Genomic DNA, 21,675 nt, shown 5'->3' on the forward strand with positions numbered 1-21,675 from the left:
AAGTAACAGCAGTTATTTGATGCTTTTAATACTTATATCCGTCCATAGTGACTATATAAAGACGACGGGGGATCATGTACCGTTCGGCTGATGTGATTGCGATTTTTGTGAGGACAGTGTTTCGTAAATTAGTAGTAGCTCAACTTTGTATCTTTCAACTAGTAATACGTGAAATTTTAAATCGGTCGTGATGCAATTAAAAGTATAGATTGCCTGAACTACAGCTGTACTGTTGTTTTCATTTGTATGTATATACACCACGGTCACACATGTGGCTTCAGCATGATTCTTAACCCTAGAATTACCATTGGGGCCCATAACCTCGTAGGCCTTTTAAACACATTTTTCTAAACTATGTGCACGTTAAGTTCCTTGTTGGTTAATAACGTTGTTTAAAATTTAAACGAAAACATGATCACTGTTGCAATTAGTCCAACTAATTAATGCTAATCTCCTATATATTTTACTTTTAAAACTGTTAATTTCACCTACTTTTAAAATTAAAATAATAATATCAGTTCCTTACATAAAATGATTAAAACCCTATAACCCTGAGGATAACGTTGTAACGTCGAAACATGTAGAGTTATGGCCTTCAAAAAGTTGACTTTTATTTAGGCCTATCTTTGTGTACCAGTTTAACGTTGAATATTATTTATGATTTTGATCTTTCCCTTTTTTAAAAAAGACTCAGGTGCAGGTTTGACACATTAATTTACATAGAATTATTGTAAACTCTTCACAAGAAGTAACACTCATGTCAGTAACAGTATGCAATCTTTAATGAATCCTTTTTGATACTTGGGTGTTTTGATCATAGAACTATATTTAAACATAAAATGCGTTGTCAAAGTCATATTTATTGTGAAGTTTTGCTAGAAAAGTATAGAAGAAATTTGTTGTTGATCTTTCATTATAAGCTCAAAACCAGTGGAAAGTTACACAAATTGATTTACCAATCACATATTGAGTTTTGACTTTGTTCTAGAGGTCCTCAGATGCTATTTCACTTCTTTATACTTCTGGCTAAAAAATATGGTATGTTTAGAAGTACAAGTCTGTGATACTGATTCTTTAAACCAGGAGTATGAAAGTATTATAACAACATAATGGAAACATATTTGCTCATTCTAATATGTAAAAGTGCTGACATGATCAAAATTATCATGTGCTTATTCAGAAAAAACAAAAACTCACATATGAACCATTACTTATATTACAGTTTCAATTATATATGCACATTTTTAGGAAAATGTGAAATAATACAATGCTTAAAACAATATTAAGCTTCCAAAATATTTTTAAACTGTATTAGTTACAGAGTGAAAATAAATGATTGTTCCAAACATTTTGTAAACAGAGCTTTTTTTGGTATTTTATGAACAGAGAAGTCACTTTTTTTTCATTCTTTTATAACAACGTATTTACAATGACTGTAAATTTAGCAATGAACTGTTTGCCTAAAATATTTAATTCTTATGGATTTGATGTCGTTGATTAAAATACGTGTTATAATAATTACTAAAAGCAGAAAAAAATGTTTGTCAGAAGAGAAGGATGATAGATAAGAGACGATCACATATACATATTTTTTAAATTCATGATCAAAATGACCTTGTAAAACCAGAAAACCTCACTTTTTCACACAGAATATCATGATCCCTTTCTGCATCTGCCTAGGAAACTTGCATACCACTAGCCTTGAGCTACCTCTTGCCTAAAAAATGTGTTTAACATGAACTGTACTGGTGCATAATGTCATCAGTATATGACATCAGCCCTCCACTAAAAGGAGGGCCACACAGTTTCTTTCATTTCCAGAACCTTTTGTTGTTCATTGTTCATATTAACAGTTGAGATAATTTATTTGGATGAGGTTACCACATCCCAATATTTTTCTGGTAAGTTACATGTGTTTGCTACTTCCTTCATTCTCTGGCTCTTCCATTTTCTATGTTGAGCATAGTTATCTGTTTTGTAAGAGGTAAAGCTGTATTCAAATTTGACAATTTTGTAGAACAGATATGCTTGGATGATCCTGATTAGGTGCTAAGTGAGATCATTGGAGATATTTATGTCCTTGCTGGCCATTGCAGTGAATGTTTTCATAAGTAAGGCATTTTGAAACACTTCTATTTATTTTGAGCCATGTTGCTAATGGTAAGGCAAATAAGATTTTAGGTTGTATCTTCAGGTTATACTTTCATTGTGTAGGTCACTGGTTAGTCTTCATTTGGAGTACAGTCTTAGGGTCTTTAATATAAGAAGACATTGTATTATTAGAAAGGGTTCAGTGGAGGGCTACAAGAATTATTCCTGGAATGGAATGGTTGTCACATGAGGAAGGTTAAGATTTCTGAAATTGTTTTATCTTGAAAAAAGAAGAATTAGAGGGGAACTGATTGAAGTGTTTAAGATTATTAATGAAATTGATAATGTTGATGCACCATCTTTTTTAATTATTAATGGTGAGAATGATAGGACCAGAGGATACAACTATAAATTTTAGTATGGTAGGAGTCATCTTCAGCCAAGACGGTTTTAATTTTCTGACAGTGTGATAGACTTTTGGAATGGGTTGTCTTCAGATGTGGTGGGTGCAATAAATTTGTTTAAGGGAAAGCTTGATAAATATGTAAATGTTAAGGGCTGGTTTTGAGTTTTTTATTTTATTTTAACTTAGTTTAGTAGATGGGACAGCCTAAATGAACCAACATGTCTTTTATTGACCTTAAATATTATGTTATGAAAATTTGTTATACAAAAACTATTGCATTCTCTGATGCAAGTGGTAAGTATTTATTTTAAGATGTATTTTATTTTAAAAAATAAGTATTTACATGGACTGAAAACTCGTGTGACTGAGGTATTAGGCAAATAGCAGTCTAGAAAGCAACAATATTTCTTTGTACTAATTTACAAGGTTTTATTTCAGAAGTTAGTTTAAGAATATTAAAATTGAAAAGTAATATTTTGATTGTTTTCTGTTTTTTTCAGAGGCTCACCGTGCTTTGGAACTTTTAGAAGAATATCACAACAAGTTAATTCACACCCAAGACAAACAGCTTAAAAATGCAATTGAACGTGTCATAAAAATTTTCAAGAGTAGGCTATTCCAGGCACTTTTAGGTAAGATAAAATTGTTTTGAAGTTAGTGTTAAAAATTTTAAATTATTATAACTTACTTTTGAACACTAGGAGAATAATAAAGCTTACTTCTGAAATACTTATTGCCACTTGTTTATAGAGCTGGACTATTAGTGGTATTTGCTAGTGAATTAAATAATGGCTTATTTAATTGATTAGTGCAGTGTTCCCTAAACATGGTTCCTACAAAGAAAAACAATTGGCTGTGGGTGCTGTCAGCCAGTTACTTTCCCTCTAGTTAGTAATTCAAAGGAAAAAGAAAAAAGTTTGGCCACACAGTTTCCTTCCTTCTAGTCAGCAGTTCCAAAACACAAACAAAAGACAGTTGGTGGTTAGTGCTGCCAGCAAATTGCTTTCCTAACAGCTAAAAAGTGGTGAAAGTTCCAGATAGCTGTTAGCTTTGGTATAACAAAGACAGGGCAAGCAATTTTGTGGCAATATTTTGATTATTTTCATGACAGTTGATTTAATTGTAATTTTGATTAATCAGTTGTTGGCATAGTTGAAAACCTTAATAATTAGAAACCCCAATTTCAATTAGCTGATTACTTTTTTGACAGTTATTACTATTTTTGACAATTGTTGTAGTAATCAAAAACAGTAATATCTGGAAACACTTGATCACTGCTCATAGGTAATCAGTTATAGTAATTAATTAAATCACCCAGCTCTACTTGTTTGATGCATATCTTATTACTTGCTTCTAGCACTAGCAAGAACAAAACCGAGTCCACAAGTACGTTTGTATGAACGAGAAGTATAATATATTTGTAGAATGTAGGAGATCTTCATTTATATTGTAATCACACATTAATATACATATGTAAACAAACAAGCACAAACAAAAGGTGTAAAGAGGAAGTGGTATAGCTATGCTACTTATTTTCTGTATGTGTATGGAGTAATCATTTTAGGCTTATCAGTTTGTGGTTACACTCTCAAGTATCTTGCATACAAACTTAAGTGGAACTTGATTTTGCTAAGTACTTATCAATATTATCGTGTCAACAAGTTGTTTAATTGCTTTGTTGATTATTAAGATATGTTGTGGCTCGGGTATTATAATATGTACACAATGTATAATTTAAGTAAAAAAAAATCTGTTATCAAAATGTTAAGATTGACATTAGGTGGCAAAGAAGAATATTTTTACTTTGTATTTTGGTAATACAAGACATTCTTTTTATACTTGTATGATATGCTGTGTAAGCTCATTTGATATATTGTTCTTAAATGTGGTTTTTGACTATCAAGTTGCAAACACACACACAAAAGTACTAAGTTTTACTTCTATGCAATTGTTTAGTAATCTTGAGTTGTGTTGTATATAGTATAATTGTGCAAAAAAACAAAAAAAGATCCTAGTAAGTGTTTTCATGTTTTTCATAATTAATGCATGTACTAATGCAGTCTTTTTGCTGTAAGTTTTATATACTGAGTCTTGTTTACATTATTAACCAAAATGGTTATTCCCCATAATATGCATCATTATTTGAATTTTACTGAATATTAATCTTTTAAACTAAACCATGGTAACTATTTTAGAAACAGATTTATGTACAATATCTTGGAATGTATCTGTTTTACTAATAATTAGATTTTAGTGTTTTCAATTTAGATTTTATTGGTGCACTCCTTGTGCTTAGAATATGTTTAGAACTGCTGATGACACCACCTATATATTTATATTAATAAAGATTTATATATCCATATTTAGTAGCCTAGTAAAATGAGCATCAAGAAACATAACAGCTAGAGAATGAACTTAACTTATCCCTAGAATATGTGCAAAAAAGCACTATCAGTAGAGATTCCATAAATAAAAGTATTTTTGTGTCTTTCAACAAATTTTTTGTGACTAATTAATTAAAAGGTCTTTAACTTGATATTTTTAATATACATATGTGTATAAAATACCATGAGAGATTTTTAAAAAGTTGTCATCTTTGTATAGAATTCAAAATTAGATGTGAAATACACAATGTTGCAAAATTTTTACCATATACATGTATATATCAATTAATGGGCAATTCATGCAAAACTACGTACTCAGTATTTAGAAAGTTTGTGGAAGATGTAATTTGGCTTAAACATTTCAATTTAAAGTGTATAAAGCCATAGGTTAGTGAGCTACCTGTAGCTATTTGTTTTATATAAAATTACAGCTCCTAAACTATTAAGACTATATCAATTAATTGGACAATTCATGCAAAACTACATACTCAGTATTTAGAAAGTTTGTGGAAGATGTAATTTTTTTGGCTTAAACATTTTCATTTAAAGTGTATAAAGCCATAGGTTAGTGAGCTACCTGTAGCTATTTGTTTTATAACTATTAAGACGTATATTATTTAAGAAGCAGAATTATATTTATTTTTGATTGTAGGCATAATAGAGATTTGGACTGTATTACAATAGTAAATGAAATAAGATTTCACAGTTTTCAAGTATTAACGGGAAACTTTGCCTCTAATATATCTTAGCTGTATGTAAAAGTATTATATCTGTTGGTTAAGAAACAAAATTATGTAAAGATGACCATAAAACAAGATAATAAATATTGGACTATTTACTGCCACATGTTTCATGAGTAATTCTACATGTTGGGTTGCATTCCTGCTTGTGATGTACAAACACTGATAGTTTACTCACTCATTCCTCTGCATATAAGTTTAGAAGTGGTAGTGCATACAAAATACTGAAGAACCAAAATTAATATTTTTGTGTTTATTTACCACGAGGCAGCATATAAACATTCTTTTCTGAAATTAAAGAAATAAAATGCATTTTGAATATTTTTTATTTTAAACCTGTGGACACTAGATAAAACAACGTTATGGTCTATTGTGGTCCTGTAATGTAGAGTAGAACAAAGTTATACATACATTTCAAATGATTTAATAATATTAATAGTCTAAAATACCTTTTTCTTATTCCTGGCCTTTTTTCATTCTTCCCTTTCTTGGTTTATTAGATGGTGGTAATGCTTGAAACATGTTGGCACTGCCCCCTTTTGCAAAGCATTGTCAAGATTTTGTACACATAAACTGTTTTTATGAAAAGGAAATGTCTTTGTGTTGTGTCTTGTTTTTAAGTTATATAGTCATTCTTTTGTTATTTCAACTTTTTTTTTTTATAAATTCTTCTTGGGATCTGATGGAGGTTTGGGGACTTTTTGACAATATAACTTTCTCTTGATATCATACTTATACTGTGTGCCTTATACTTGGTCCTGCACCTTAATAGGTGTTTGGCTGTGAATTAATGAGACCTGTACAAGGACAGGGTCATAGATAGAGGCAATCCAAACTTGTGGATATCAGAATTCCTTGGAAATTAAGAAACCTACAAGCTTCTCATAAGTTATGGGATTTTTTTTTCTTTTTAAAAATCACTGTTGAGAAGCAGTAGAAAAGGCACTTTTGGTTTTTTGTTGGTTTTTGACTGTTTCAGCACTCTCTTCCGGAAAATAGTCACAAGAAGACAAGGGTTGTCAAATTTAATAAAGTATTACTTTATATAAGCCAGGTATATAAGTAGCCTTTTCTGATGTGTGATTGCATGTAAACAAACATATTAATAAGTGTGATTTAACAAAACATTACTTTAGATAAGTCAGATATACATGTGGCCCTTCTTGTACAGATAAACATATTAATAAGTGTCCTATAACATCATATAATCTAACCAAATACTGTAACTTCTGAATATACTATACATCTTTCTATCCAATACAAATTCCAAATTACTGTACCCGATTTTTATATTTATTAATTATTTCACTGTATTAGGAGTACAAGTATAACTGTAAAATTATGGTACACTAACAAAGTTGAAACGATGGAAATGTTTTTCAGAGAAAAAGCATTAAACCTATGGAACAGAATGATATTTTCATAAATACTTGGCAATTGTTTTGAAAACATCCTAGAAAATAAATTAAGATGAGTCAAATCTAACTGTCTTTGTTCCATTGCTTGTGTCTTTTATTGGTGACATACAGAAAAATGGCATCCAATTCAAGTGTTAAAAAAGTAATTGTGCCTGTTTTAAACAAATCCCTCACCTTTAAATCTGTTTTATTCATTTATCAACATATTGGAATCTCCATATGGAATACTTAAGTTTTACCACACACTTAAAACTTATATAGTAAAACAAATCTTAAGCTAATTAGTAAAAACACATTAATTCCTTTTGCTATTAATAGACATCATTACATTAGATATGGAATGTTGATTACTTAAATACTGATCATTACAGCTTTAAAGGTAAGTAGACCTGCAAAAAATTAACACTGAAGAAAACAAAGAATCCAAATTGAAGCACTTAGAGCCTTTCCTACCTAGGGTTCTCCAAGCCTATTCCTGGAGTGTTTACACCCAGTTGTAATGAAATAATCACAAAAAGATTGCTATTTTAAAGCTAGACTATCTAATCTCTCTTTCATCTGATGGTACAAGGTTTACAAACAGACTTTCATACCACAAGATAAAAGACATATTCAATCTCCTCTTTCTGTACATTTGTTGAAGATGATGCTATTCCTAAAAGTGACTTCTACTCATAATGCTAACCATGCCAAAAAATTTAACTAAGTTTATCTTTTGATGAAAAAAAAGCTGCAACAGGAAAAATACATAGCAGACCTTGACAAAAATATCTGATTCTGAGTTAAAGAATTTCATGATGGTAACAAATTACTACTTAGGCCATAAAAATGGCTTATCTTAAGAGTTATTTTTTTTATTTTCTTATATGCTGAAAACTCAGAAACAGATCCTTTGCCTCATATTTGTGAGTCTTTCTCTCCCAAGTAAGAAAGAACCCTGTTAACATTATAAATAAATTCAAAGATAAAAAAATTATTTATATGTACTGGACTACAATGAATTATTCTCAATTTAGAAGACTAATATGGTCAGTAACATCTTTAACTAATTCATTCATGCCCAAAGTGATTCTAACTGCAATATTAATGAAATATTTTTACATAGATGTATCTAAAACTGAAATGCCAAGAAAAATTCAAATAGATTATACTTTTATTATAACTAAAAATTAGGATCAGGTACATTTAGGATTTGGCATACAATTTACATTGTACAGAGGTAAATTTGAGCTCTTAAAGCTTCCTACATATAAGTTCCCATGCATAAATGGGTTAACAAACTAATTGTTACATAAAGCAAGATAAAGTGAGATTAAAGATTTCAAAATTAAAATGTGATGAAGGCCAAGAAAGAACTTCTGATTCAAAATTATAACATTATAAAACAAGTATTGAGCTGTATTGTATATGAAACTTGGAAGAATACAAACAGTTTTTCCCTTTCAAACAAGACTAGTGTTCCCTTTCAAACAAGACTAGTGATTTAAGCTTGTACAGTAATAATGATCTTAAACCATAACATACAAAAAAATATATATGACAGAACTCCAAACACACACACACATGTAAGATGCAAGATACTCAAAACAAAATCTAAATTAATTATGGAATCACAAACAAAAACACCTTTCATGCACACACACACACAAACACAAAGGACACAGTACTATAGCAATAAGTATAAATGTGATTGTTGACTTTGGATCTTATGGATATTAATTGTAAAGATGTTTATTTATTGGATTTTAGGGTTTATGTTTACTTGATTAAAGTGTACTTTTATTCTTTGTATAATATATAATTTGTTGTTATTGTCTTTTGTAATGGACAACTGTGATTTTTTTGTTGTCATAATTAGGAACTTACATACAGAAATACATATTTTTGTCCAGTTGTGCCTGGTTCATTATTTTTAATGACCAATTAATAAAAACTGTTTTACTTTTTTGAAATCACAGTGGTGCAGCATTTAAAAAAAAACTTCTTGTGCGAGGGAAATATTTCCAGAAAAACCTACTTGCCCTTCTCAAATTTTACAAAATGTATATTACTTTTGGAAAAAATACCTTATATCCATAGCCCTTTTTTTAGTCAAAATGCCACATATCCTTCAGTACAATGCTATTGCCAGCTTAGTTTTTGTGGGAATGCCGTATTCCATGTTTTGCACCTAAGCTCCTAAGCTCTTCATTTCTATATATATATATTTGCTTCTGTATCTTTTTTACATTTAGTCATTAAGTGCAAAATGTAGAATACTTAATGCAGAAGCTGATTAAGACATCATTGGTTAAGTTAATGCTGTCATGGACTAGAATGGTGTTTGATATATATGTATGAAACTGTAGATCTTTTTGTACTTTTAATATGTTATGTATTATTCCTAGAGCTAGAAGACTTTATTGGGCTCTTATTGTTGACAAAAGCAATGTAATAATAATAATAATATTGCAGTAATTTAAATATACTTGTTAGTGTGTGTGACTGAGGGTTTGTCAGTTAAAGGGATATTTATATTTACATTCAGAAACTTGCATGGCTTTCTAGAAATCTACCTGAAACGTTTTTCTAGCAATACAACAAACAATGTTAAAAACAAATTACTTGTCAAATGGGCAACGTATAAGTTAATGCTAAATCTTGCTGTCGTGGGTGTTAGGTGATATAAATTACACACCCTTTAATCATTATTAAAGAGACTTAGACAAATATTTTTTTTTCATCATCAGCAAACACCGTGATTTGCTATTGTACATAACATAACTAATATGAGAGCCAAGAATATGAAAACAATTTTATCTGTAAAATTAGTAATGCAGTAAGTTTATGCTTTTACACTTGATTTTTGAGGACTTATATTTAATAAAACCTACATGTAATTGTATATCTGAAATGTTGCTCTTAAGTGTTTTTATTTTAGTTACAAAATGTTTGTGTAGTGAAATATTTAGAAACCATTGCCAGTTCATTATTTTATTTCTTCGCTTCTAGATATTCAAGAATTCTATGAAGTTACATTATTGGATGATGACAAAAGTATTCAGCAAAAAACTGCTGAAACTTTACAAATAGCTTTCCGATGGGAAACTAGTTCTCCAATTATTGGTGTTAGTACTGAGGTATGTGTGTTTATTGTTATAATAACATTTTAGTAACTTTTCTAGATTATTGAAACTGGAATAATTTATTCTAGTAGAATACATTTTTATATTTCAAGATTCAGTTTACTGAAGTTGTAAAGATTAAGCAATTAACTTTTTTAAGTTATCAGTGTAAAGGAGGATTTATGACTAGTTTTGAAATAGTAGGTTTCTTTGTACTCTGAACAAAAAATTTATAAGAAAACATTAGTTACTACTGCTTTAAGACTGATTTCAAAAATAAATAATCATGCTATATTTTATTTGTGGGATATCGGAGTCACCTATATTAAGGAGTGTTTAATACAATAGTACATTTGATTGGTGATAGATACAAAGGTAACGTGATTATCAGATATTTAGTAAATCTTATAAAACTAAAAGAAAAAGATACTTACAGCAAGGGACTTATAGATTTTGTAGCAAAAACACATAACAAGTATGTTTGCAATTGCTGACCATACTTTGTGTTATTAGATGTATGAAATATCTGCAAGCTTTGTTAATACCTTCTAATATTACACTGTGCTTGGTTTAAGTATGTAATTCTGATATAATCACTCGCCTCCGTACACGAAAAGCTATTTCACTCTTATAGTCATGCTAACCTGTCTGAGAAACTTGCATGCCACCAGCCTTGTGAAATCTCCTGCCTAAATTTAATGTGAAACACGTGAATTTGTGCTACTGCATCATAATGTAGCGTGTAACAAAACCCTCCACCAGTAGGAGTGTGTCACACCTCCTTGTGCAAATGCATTCTGTACATTCGCACACAAATTCTTCATTCTTTCCCTTGGCAAAGTCGTTCAAAGACATGTTTATTTTTGCAATTTGCTTTCCGTACTACCCTCCTTTGTTATTTTCCCTCTCCCTATTTCATGTCAAGGGCACACCACTGTTCCCTTAATGAATTTACAAGATACGTTCAGACCTTTTCATTCTCTTCCATAGCACCATCAACTTCTTCTGCACTTTCATCTATCATATGGTTTGTTATTGTTGGGACCTCTTGGGTAGAGATACCCTACCTTCCCATGTCAGTTTACTGACCTCTTTACTTTTTGACCTTCATTTTACCCAATCACTCCATCAAGAACTCATTAGCAATGTTTCTGATTCCCTGGAGTCAAGTGCTGAGGCCGACCACCATCAGTGTTCCATTCCTCATTAGTATTGAGTTTGTCCCAATCTATTCCACAACCTCACCCACCCCTCTTTCCAGTTTAGTTCCAGTTTCCCTGCCTTCCACCCAAAGCTCATCCCATCATCCCAACAGTCAGTGACCATCTGGTTGGTTCAGGTCTTGTTCATTATTTATAGGCTAATTTCACTCCAGACAAATTAGTCATTCTAGCCTTGACCCATAGTTTAGTCCTCCACTTTCTCCCCTGCTTCATTTCTCTCCATGTCATAGTCTTTCTTCCCTCCTCATTTCCAGTCTTCCTCCAATGTCTGGATGGGGCAGTTTTGAATCTGTTGGAGTAGCAATCCATAGAGTGAGTTCCTAATCCTTTTTGAATTATTACTTACCTCCTTGTTGTCCCCATTAAAAAGGAAACTAGTGCCCATTCATGAACCTATTTTCCATCAGTCGTTTTTTTTTTTTTTTGGTTTATCTCTCGTTTTTGGAAAGAGAATTACTGATCTCTCTCCTCTGGCCTTTTTGACAAGACCTGTGGATGACCAAGGCAAATGGGTTGGATGCATTTCTCCATGTTCCTATAGCCACTGTCTCACAATCTTACTTCAGGTTTGTCCACTGGGACTGTGTCCTTTCATTCAGAATAACTTAGCTTCATGTGTTTTCCATCACATTATGAGGGCTTTTGCTCATCATCCACAAGTCTGGGACTGCAGATCCACTTTTACATGGTCCACAGGCTTCTTTCCCTTTCTCAAGTGGAATATGTGGATCAAACTTCCCTTCTGCATCATGGAACCAATTGTTTTGGATGGCTCGTCTACATTTCCAACTCCTTACTACCCTGTGCCAATGTCTTATTTACCTTTAGATACTTTTTTAGCTCTCTCGTCAGTTGTGCCCAACCTTATCCTCCCTGACTACTAGACCTCATAAGTCTCATCACCTAAGTCTGCTCTTTTACTTCTTCATCCATGCATTTGGTTCTTTCTTTGGGGACTATGGCTTCTCTGGATCATATCAGTCTATTCAGCCACTCTCATATGAATCACCTCCAGTGAGCCCTAAGTGACTAATGGAACCCATCCAGGGATCTCTTGTTCTCATGGATAATCCTTTCTACCAAATTCTTGGAGATTCTTGCTTGGTGGCTGGATTGTTCGTACTCCACCTTTGGTATTCCTGTACCTCCTTCCAAGCCCATCTCCTATTTTCCACTTATCTCTCGCTAAGTGGGGAGCATTCTCATATCATTAAATTGCTTCAGGTTCTTGGACATTTGAAGAGAGTTCTCTTCATATCAACATTCTGGTCGTGCTTGCAGTCCAATGGGCATGCTTCCATTTCTCTCACCTTCTAGTGGATCTTAGGATTAAGGTTCACTCAGAAATTTCATGATAGTGTCTCTTATCAATCTTCAAGGGTCACCCATTCCAGTATTATCTGCTTCCAAATATTAAATCTATTTTGGGCCCATTCCAATCGAGTGAGCTTGATTGTTTTCCATGCCCCGGGTTCTTAGTTATCATGGTGGATCGTTTCTAATGACTGGACTACTTATCACCTATCACTCACAGATTTCCATTGTGTTCATTTCGAACTTAGTATTCCTTTATTGGCTGCATTTGTCTCACCATTCTCAACCAATCTGCCCCATTCTGGTCTCCTGTTCCTCACCCATCAACTCTGGCCGTGCATACTCTCAGTCAGCACTGGCCTCATCTTCTCCTCTCTTCCTTCTAATGAGTGTTCTTGCTGTGTCTTGTGACACACATAACGAAATAGTTTTTATTGTCCAACCTCAGTTCCCTGTTCTATGTCTCCTCTCAATTAAACCCCCTCATCCTCTTCCCATATTTCCATCTCTTCTTGTACATCTCTCTTGTCCTTTTTTCATCCCAACTTGTGATATCCTCTTTTCATGTGGGATTGTCCAGTCTGTTATTTGTTGAGCTAGAGTTTCCATACGTGCAGCCATCTTTCTCTTCCATTCCTCTTGTTTTCACATATTCTGTTTATGAATGGATAGGATGGGCTTTTCATAGGAGGCCTCTCCTTCATCATTTTCCCCCTGACCACTCTATCTTACATCAACTCACCTCTTTCTTTCCTTAGCTGTTCAACTGAGGCTTGTCTGAACAGAAGGCACAGAGATTTGTATTCAGACAGGATTTAGTGTACTTGTTATTTTTCTTCTCATCAAAACTTATTTAATCAATCCCATATCATTTTCAACATTTCTTCCCCAAAATGTGGTAAGAATGTTATCTAAAATGTGGATATTATAGTCTAGATTGTTGATATTTCCAATTTTTTGTTTTAGAAATTAGTTATGTGCTAAAATTATAGTGGACTTTTAAATCACAACATCTGGTTGTTTTATTTTTATTAGTTATTTAAGTTCGTCCCAGATGTGGAGATGGTCTCATTGTTGAGGAAGTGATACCTGTTATATTATTTAACATACTAGTCTTATTGTTGAGGAAGTGATACCTGTTATATTATTTAACATACTAGTAGCCATTTTTTGTGCAACCTTAAAATTGTTTTTTAAACTGTAGACACTTAGTCAGATTCATATAGGTTGTAATAAAAATTATTCTATATCTAAGATGTAGTTATGTATATATATACTCTGGAGTTATGTTCCCTCTTATGATAGAGCTACTAAACTTGTACTATGACACATTAACACTTCCATTGTCACTATTTTTTCATCAAGCATGGTAGCAATTTTGTATGGTTTGTGAACATCTGTGTACAATCTGGTGATGAAATATCATTGCTTTAAATAATTTTAAATCAGGATTGTAGATTTTGGTTATCCTTTCTTTTTCTTGTTGGTTATGTGGGCTTTATATAAAAGCATTTTACTGGCCAAAATTACTTAAAAAGGGTTTATTGTTTTTTTTCATACATACTTGTTGGGTATGTTCTGTAACAGTTCTTCAAAGACAGATTTGTCCATAAAATCTGGTATTATTCACGTACAACTTCAACAAAACATAACCTTGGTCCATATTTAGGGTTTAAGAGATACTGACTATGTATGGCTTGATTTTATCTTAATTATGGAAACATACTCTTTATCATTATTGTTGTTTTTGAAAAGTAAAACACGTATATTGCCACTTTCATATTCTTATTTTGCTTTGTATGTTACAATAAGCTTTGGAGAGGGAGATGAATAATCACAATGAAATACATATATTAGTTACATAAGATGATGCATTAGATATATAACCAGTTATGAACTTGAATATTTAAACTTCTATTTTTGTGTTTTAAAAATTTCAAACTATTTGTTATTTTTTTATAGTCTGAACACTTACTATTACTAATTATGTTATTTTAGTTAAACTTTACCTTTCAATAAGTTCAACTATGAAAAATACAAAATTGTAGATTTGATTTACTTAGAGTAGTTCACCTCATTGTGTATGTGCATGTAACTCCAATATGGAATTTCACACATATTGATAAATCAACATTTGTAATAATCTGTGCGTTTCCATTGGTTTGTTGGGGTTATAGTATCCAGCAGATTAACCATTATGGATTGCTGCTCTGATGTGCATATATTCAGGAACACTGTCTTAACATTATCCTCATTTCAGACTAACTTTTCTGTGTGACAGAAGGTAAGAGTGAACTATAAAGCAGATTGGCACAAAAAGGTCCAGTCTACAGCTTTTGTCCTTGATCTCTTGTTTTTTCTTGACAAGAAAATGTGTCAATCTTTTTCCACCTGGTTTATTAACAATCAATAAAATTATTCGTAGTAGCTTTCAAATTCAGACACAGAGCAGTATTTTCTACTGATGTGTTTTCTTGTTATTTTAAGTAAGTGTCATTTACTTGCAGTGTAAGTTAAAACTAAGTTACATACTCAGCCAGTTCTTGAAGTTTTATGTTATTTCAACATGTTGATATCATAAGGAGTACAGTGATTCAGTATTATCCTAGTTATCTGTTCAATTTCTCACCAACCCAACAACCTGCTTATATATACTGACCTTGGAAAAATAAAGGTTTAATATATATGATACTCACAAACATCAGTATTTACTACAAAGCATTTTTGTACTATTGTGTGTGAAAGTGTTTTGGTCAAGTATTTTATGAAATAACCTAATAAATGATACACTAATGTTATACATATTTAAATGCAGTTAAGTAAAACTATTCAATTGTAATTGATAATCTTAGTCACTGTTGGTTTTGCTACTACCTTATAAAACAAATGTCTTGTATGGGAGTTGAGCCCTGTTTTGCAGAGTGAAAATGAAAAATTGGATATTACTGAAATATTTGTGTTTTTTGGCTTAGTCATGGAGTAATAAAACTGTGTAATTACTACTGGGATGTCACAAAATGAGAACTGTATTTGTTGTCTTTCTTAATACCAACTTGTACATTTATAAGGTGACTAGTTTGAACAAATTAGTTATTTCTGAGCAGTTCTGTTAGTATCGCCGAATTAAAGGTTTAATCGTACCTACATAATTGTATGTTTAACTTTATGTACTATTTCAGCAAAAGAAATATTTTGGGTAAGACTGACCAAACCCTACCTAAGTAAGAGACGTTTCTAGCCGAAAAACATAAAAATAGTAAATATTCATTCAGTTTATTAGCCAGTTTAAATAGTGTGTCAGTAAACTGACGAAATAACCTTCTATTGATCTTGGAAATATACCTGAAGTATTCACAATGTCCCATTGATACCCTAAGGCAAGTAATTGCCTGCTGAGTATTATGTCTCAGATATAGTGGATTAGTTGCATAAATCAATAGTAGAAAGCCCCCCCCCCCCCAGTGGTATGTCTGCGGACTTACAACGCTAGAAACCGGGTTTTGATACCCGTGGTGGGCAGAGCACAGATATACCATAGTGTAGCTTTGTGTTTAATTATAAACAAACAGACAAACAATAGTAGAAGGAAATTAACTCTAAACAAACCACAAGTTTAGTAAATCTTTCTTCTCGAAGTCTGATGAAACTCGTTAAAATTGTATTTGTAGCTATCAGACGAAAGCAACATGTTTGTGTAATGCAAGTAAGTTGTGAGCGCTATCAGAAAATGCTACGTATAAAAGTTTTTAAAACCTAAAAATAGAATTATTAAAGCATACAACTTTTAGATATTGCATAAATTATTTAGCAGTCGTATCGCCAGTAGCGATTTATTGGAAGTTTTTATAAAATCTATACTTTATTTAGGGATGTCTTTGTAGTGACTGGGCTGGAAAGATAGTGTCAGACTGTCAAAATCTTGGTTTCTGCGTTTGTATTTATATATAAACATATTTTCCCTTACCGTCAGTGCGTTGTACTACGGAATGCTTGCTCCGCCCGCATCACCAGCCATATCTGTAGTCTCTTCCCAGAGCTTTCTGTTGGATACACCCTTCATGCACGTGCACGTCCTCTTGTACCTGCAGTACAACAGACAACTCGATTGTACTCCATCAGTTCTTGATTGTTGCATCCATTCGCAGGTGAATATTTTATTAGTGGTCAGGTGGACAAAATAAATAAATTATGGCTTATGGTAATTCTAAGTGAAGCTGTAATGTCAAAGCTATTTTTTGTGATGTGGAGTTTGGAATGTAAATAAAACTGAAGTGTGCTGATAAATGTCCTGAAGTAATGTTATGGCTCTCATCACGTTCCTGTGTTACATATTCAGCACTCTTAAATTCTTATCTTCTCGCCGTGTTTTTATTTTGCGCTAAATAAGAAGTTTAAAGCTTCTCTAATAGTCAGGGAATTTAAGTGTTGACTTACAATATTGCCATGATTGACTGGGTGTCCATTGTACGCGGGTCACGTCGTCGGTTCTCCAACTATATGTATGTAGTGCCGAATCGCATGCGTCGTCGAAGAAAGAAACATCACCATCATGGCTTCTTCCGTGTAGAGCCACCCCCCAAAACTATTTTCTTGTCAATTTGCACATGCTGTTTACCTAAAAAGGTAAGTTGATACAGTGATAAATGAAATAATAATTTTTTATCCCAGTTTTTATAACATTAAGATATCTTGAGCCGAGCGAGGCTTTGCTCATAGCATGCCGGACTTTGAATCCAAAAGTTTATGGTTCGCATTTTGTTGCCACAAAATCGCGCTTCTTATTTCGGGCCACGAGTGCGCTATTGACTGTCAAATCTCACCATTCGATTAGAATTAGCGGTGGGTTGACTAACTGCCTTCCTTTTACAGTCTATTAGTTATAAATTAGGGATGGCTTTAGTGTAAAGTGTGTAGTTTTAATCTAATTTCCAAAACAGATAAATCAGACTTCGTTTCCAAGCACCATTAACACGTTTGTAATAATCAGTGATGTTTAATTTGTTTAATACGCAACTAACACTAGATTTTTATATCTTACTTAATGTGTTTCACGCTCCAATGTCATATTAGGCTTCGTGTCTGCGTGCAGTATTTAATTACATGTTTTCTACACCAAGCGTGTTTTAAAGACTGCCGATATTTATTAAATCGACAGACACGTTGATTTATTTAGTTACACGTTTCTTACATTAAATGCTATTTAAACCAGGTGGCTAATGTTATTAAAACCTGTGATTTTATAAGTTATCATGACCGGCATGTGCGAGTTAACCTGTAGTCTTGTATTGTTTTTATATATATTTTTTTGTGATGAGAATTGACTTTTATTAGATAGATTCGCGATATAAAATGGTCTGTTATATATACTGTTCTCATAGAATTTGTTGTGCACACACACACACACACACACACACACACACACATGAATGTAATATATTTTCCTGACTTATTAAAGGGTGTTTACAAGTAATTTGTCCATCCTCTGGGTGCATTATACAAGTGACAGTCAATCCTTTAATTTTTATGGTGGACGTTAGAATGCTGTCTGGCTGCCTTCCCTATGGTCAGTAATTCAAGTTTAAGCACGGCGGCAGGTAGTTATAAATACTCAACTCTACTGCGTTGGGCATGTAGTGCGGATAGCCCATTGTGAAGCTTTGCGCTTTAACAAGAACAGTTACAAATAAACATTGGATTTTGATCAAATTTCTTCCGGTATACGCGATTTATACAGTTTTACAGAATGGAGTGTTTAGATAACGTAATGATTGCACCCTAACGGACCGAAAAATATGCACCACCTAATTAAGAGAGCGAATAAGCAAAATCTTTAAGATCCCTTTTTTTTTCTAGAGAAAATAGATGCATTGAAACATGTCGTAGTGAAATGTATGAAAACGCAAACATATTGATAACGTAAGAGTTATTAATGAAAGATGTGTTCTCCTCAGTTGCCATATTTTTTTACTAAAAATAAATATGTATCTGACATTCCATTCACTGAGGTAAAGGAGTTTCGGGGAATTCCACTTCTCACTTGTTCGGCACAATGGCAAATTGAATGAACAAGACCAGGCTTCATATAGCGGGGGATTGTATGTTATATATGTGTAGTGTTTTGAGTTGTGAACCTGTATTTATATAGCATTTGAAGAATATGTAGCGTTGGTGTTATTAATTTATTTTATTTTTTTTTTGATGAAGGATGGAATATTCCGAAACCTATTAATTCAGTGACAAGTGATGAACCAAATTATAAGATGAACCAGATTTTGAGTTGAGGGGAGATTTTAAAATGTTAATCACTGTAAACTTACTATTATCTCGAACATTTTATATACAGAAACACTAATTTCAAATTTTCTGAAATGTTTAGTATTTATAAAAATCGCAATTACGTACAAACTAAAATACACCACAGATATTAGAATTTTTATATTGTTATCTGTGTTATTGTTTTTAAAATCGGAGTGACGTGGAATAGAAGTCTTGATAAGTAAACCTAGATTAAATAACAACAGATTTGCAACGAGTGTTGTAACGCTAAAATCCGGGGTTCGATTACCCGCAGTGGACAGAGTGCAGATAACCCATTGTGTAGCTTTGCACTGAGAAAATAAAGTTTGTTTGTTTTTTTTGAATTTTGCGTAAAGCTACACCAGGGCTATCTGCGCTAGCCGTCCCTAATTTAGCAATGTAAGACTAGAGGGAAGGCAGCCACCCACCGCCAACTCTTGGGCTACTCTTTTACCAACGAATAGTGGGATTGACCGTCGCATTATAACGCCCCCACGCCTGAAAGGGGTGAGCATGTTCGGTGGGATGAGGATTCAAACCCACGACCCTCAGACTGTGAGTTGAGCCCCCTAACCACCTGGCCGTGCCGGGCCAAGAGAAAATAAAGACAGAAGCGTGTTTGTTTGTTTGTAATTAAGCACAAAGCTACACATTGGGCTGTCTGTGCTCTACCCACCACGGGTATCGAAACCCGGATTCTAGCGTTGTAAGTCCGCAGACATACCGCTGTACCACTGGGGGGAAAGATAGAAGCTTGTGTTACATCTCACCTGATTATTGTAACCATAGAATAGCTTGACTAAAAATATTGCTGGCTGGTGGGGTACTCCTTGGATCCTCCCCATATGCTTTGTTTAGTAAGAAGTAAAATGCATAGCTAAAAATGTTTTAAAGATGATTAAATATATGTGTTGCATTACGGCGAAAACTTATTTTATGAACATATAGAACTAACGGTATTTACTGGTTAGTTCCAAATTTCATTATTTCAGGCTTAAGTTAGTTTATGTGTGAATTTGACATGGAGGAGCCTTCGATACGTAATAATTCGTGTGGATTTAACAAAATTGTGTATATTAAAACATCTGCAAAAATATTTAATTAAAACAGAAAAGTTTAAAAAACATTTTTTAACGCTGTATATATTTTTTAACAATTAAAATAATTTAGTTTCTATAGTAAAAGTAATTTCTGGTTAATTATAATATCATCACCAAAAGTTTTTGTTAACAGGATTTTGCTATTCGTCGTGAGATTTATCGTATTATCATCTGTGCATCGTTTACATTCACATTTTATAAAGGTAATTTTTCAAAGAAGGTTTTGTTGATATTTGGGATATCGTTCAACATCCAGTTAATTGAGGTGACGTATTTTTGTTTTCGTATGTTCACTCAGACTCGTGATACCGTAGATGGTAGCATGATTTTTTAGGGTGATGTGTGGTTTTTTGTTGATCGTATGACGACATTAAGGGGTCTATTGTTGGCATCTCGTCAGTTCCACCGCTGTTTCGTGAAACTTGTCTAGGAAACGATATGGCTATGGAAATATCTATTATAAAACGAGAATAAGGTGGCTACTGACAAAGGAATGTGTAGTGTTTTCCTTTTTTTTTTAGTTGTTTTCTAAGTTCAACGACTTCGTCGTTTGCCCCTGCATAAAATTTTATACCGGCAATATGTTGGTAGAACTCCATCGTGTGATAGTGTTTTGAGAGTTGCTTCGCTTCTTGAAACGGACGGTTTATCCTTATTATAATAAAAATAACATTACTTTTAATGAGGAAACAAAATAAAATTTAAAATACTGGACGCGTGATAAGCTGTTTTTTTCCCGTATGTCTGATTGTCCCAGAGTTTCTTCTTTCTCTCTGTCGTTTGCTATGAAACTTATAAAAACTAGCTATTTGCATGTTCCTTACATCCGTCCATATCAAACAATGGACGGATGCTCATCCATGGTCAAACCTGGCCGAAGGAGGCCTACAACTATCCGAATCGCAATGACATTTCATACAAAGATGGCGCTTCGAAATACGTCATGCCAAGTAACTTCTAATTAATTTGATTTTAACGAGGGAATGCTACCTTAGGAGATTCTTCACTGGCTGTCTTGCGTATATTGTTTGTATCCAAAACAAACCAGTTAGGGAGAAAATGTAAAAAAACTGGTTTAGCGTCCGCTTTCATCGCAAACACTGTGAAACCAGTATTAACAAAACCATTTCGCTTAACTTGACCTATACTCAGTGAGATTGTCTTTAACTGTGAAATTTTCACTCAATTCTTGTCCGAGGATTCAACTTACACCGTACTGTAGCACAAACGTTTGATATATCAAAGAACAGACCGTGTAGATTAGAGACGATATTTGTGTGCGTAGCTTACTCAAAGGTTTGATATACAAATACTGTATGTCATTTTTGAATTGAAAATCGTTCACACAATTAAAGAACACTGGGATAAATACGTTATTATATCAAGGAAGGCCCGGCATGGCCAGGTGGTTAGGGCGCTCGACTCGTAATCTATGGGTCGCGGGTTCGAATCCCCGTCACACCAAACATGCTCGCCCTTTCAGCCGTGGGGGCGTTATAATGTGACGGTCAATCCCACTATTCGTTGGTAAAAGAGTAGCCCAATAGTTGGCAGTGGGTGGTGATGACTAGCTGCCTTCCCTCTAGTCTTAAACTGCT

General features: G+C 33.1%; 1 protein-coding gene across 5 annotated transcripts in view; it reads left to right on the forward strand.

Moving 5' to 3' along the window:
* LOC106478764 (disks large homolog 1-like) overlaps nucleotides 1–21,675 on the forward strand; it is a 124,391-nt gene that overhangs the window by 4,776 nt on the left and 97,940 nt on the right. For 4 of the 5 annotated variants that reach the window (XM_022382404.1, XM_022382405.1, XM_013939326.2 and 1 more), the window contains exons 2-3: nucleotides 2,998–3,129; nucleotides 10,031–10,158. In XM_022382404.1, the coding sequence (XP_022238112.1) occupies nucleotides 2,998–3,129; nucleotides 10,031–10,158 (260 nt within the window). Of the gene's footprint in view, nucleotides 1–2,997; nucleotides 3,130–10,030; nucleotides 10,159–16,801; nucleotides 17,304–21,675 lie in introns of those variants that run through there. The other variant, XM_022382407.1, reaches the window with a different exon arrangement.

The sequence above is a fragment of the Limulus polyphemus genome, unplaced genomic scaffold, assembly GCF_000517525.1.
Source record: "Limulus polyphemus unplaced genomic scaffold, Limulus_polyphemus-2.1.2 Scaffold247, whole genome shotgun sequence".
In the NCBI taxonomy this organism is placed as follows: Eukaryota; Metazoa; Arthropoda; class Merostomata; order Xiphosura; family Limulidae; genus Limulus; species Limulus polyphemus.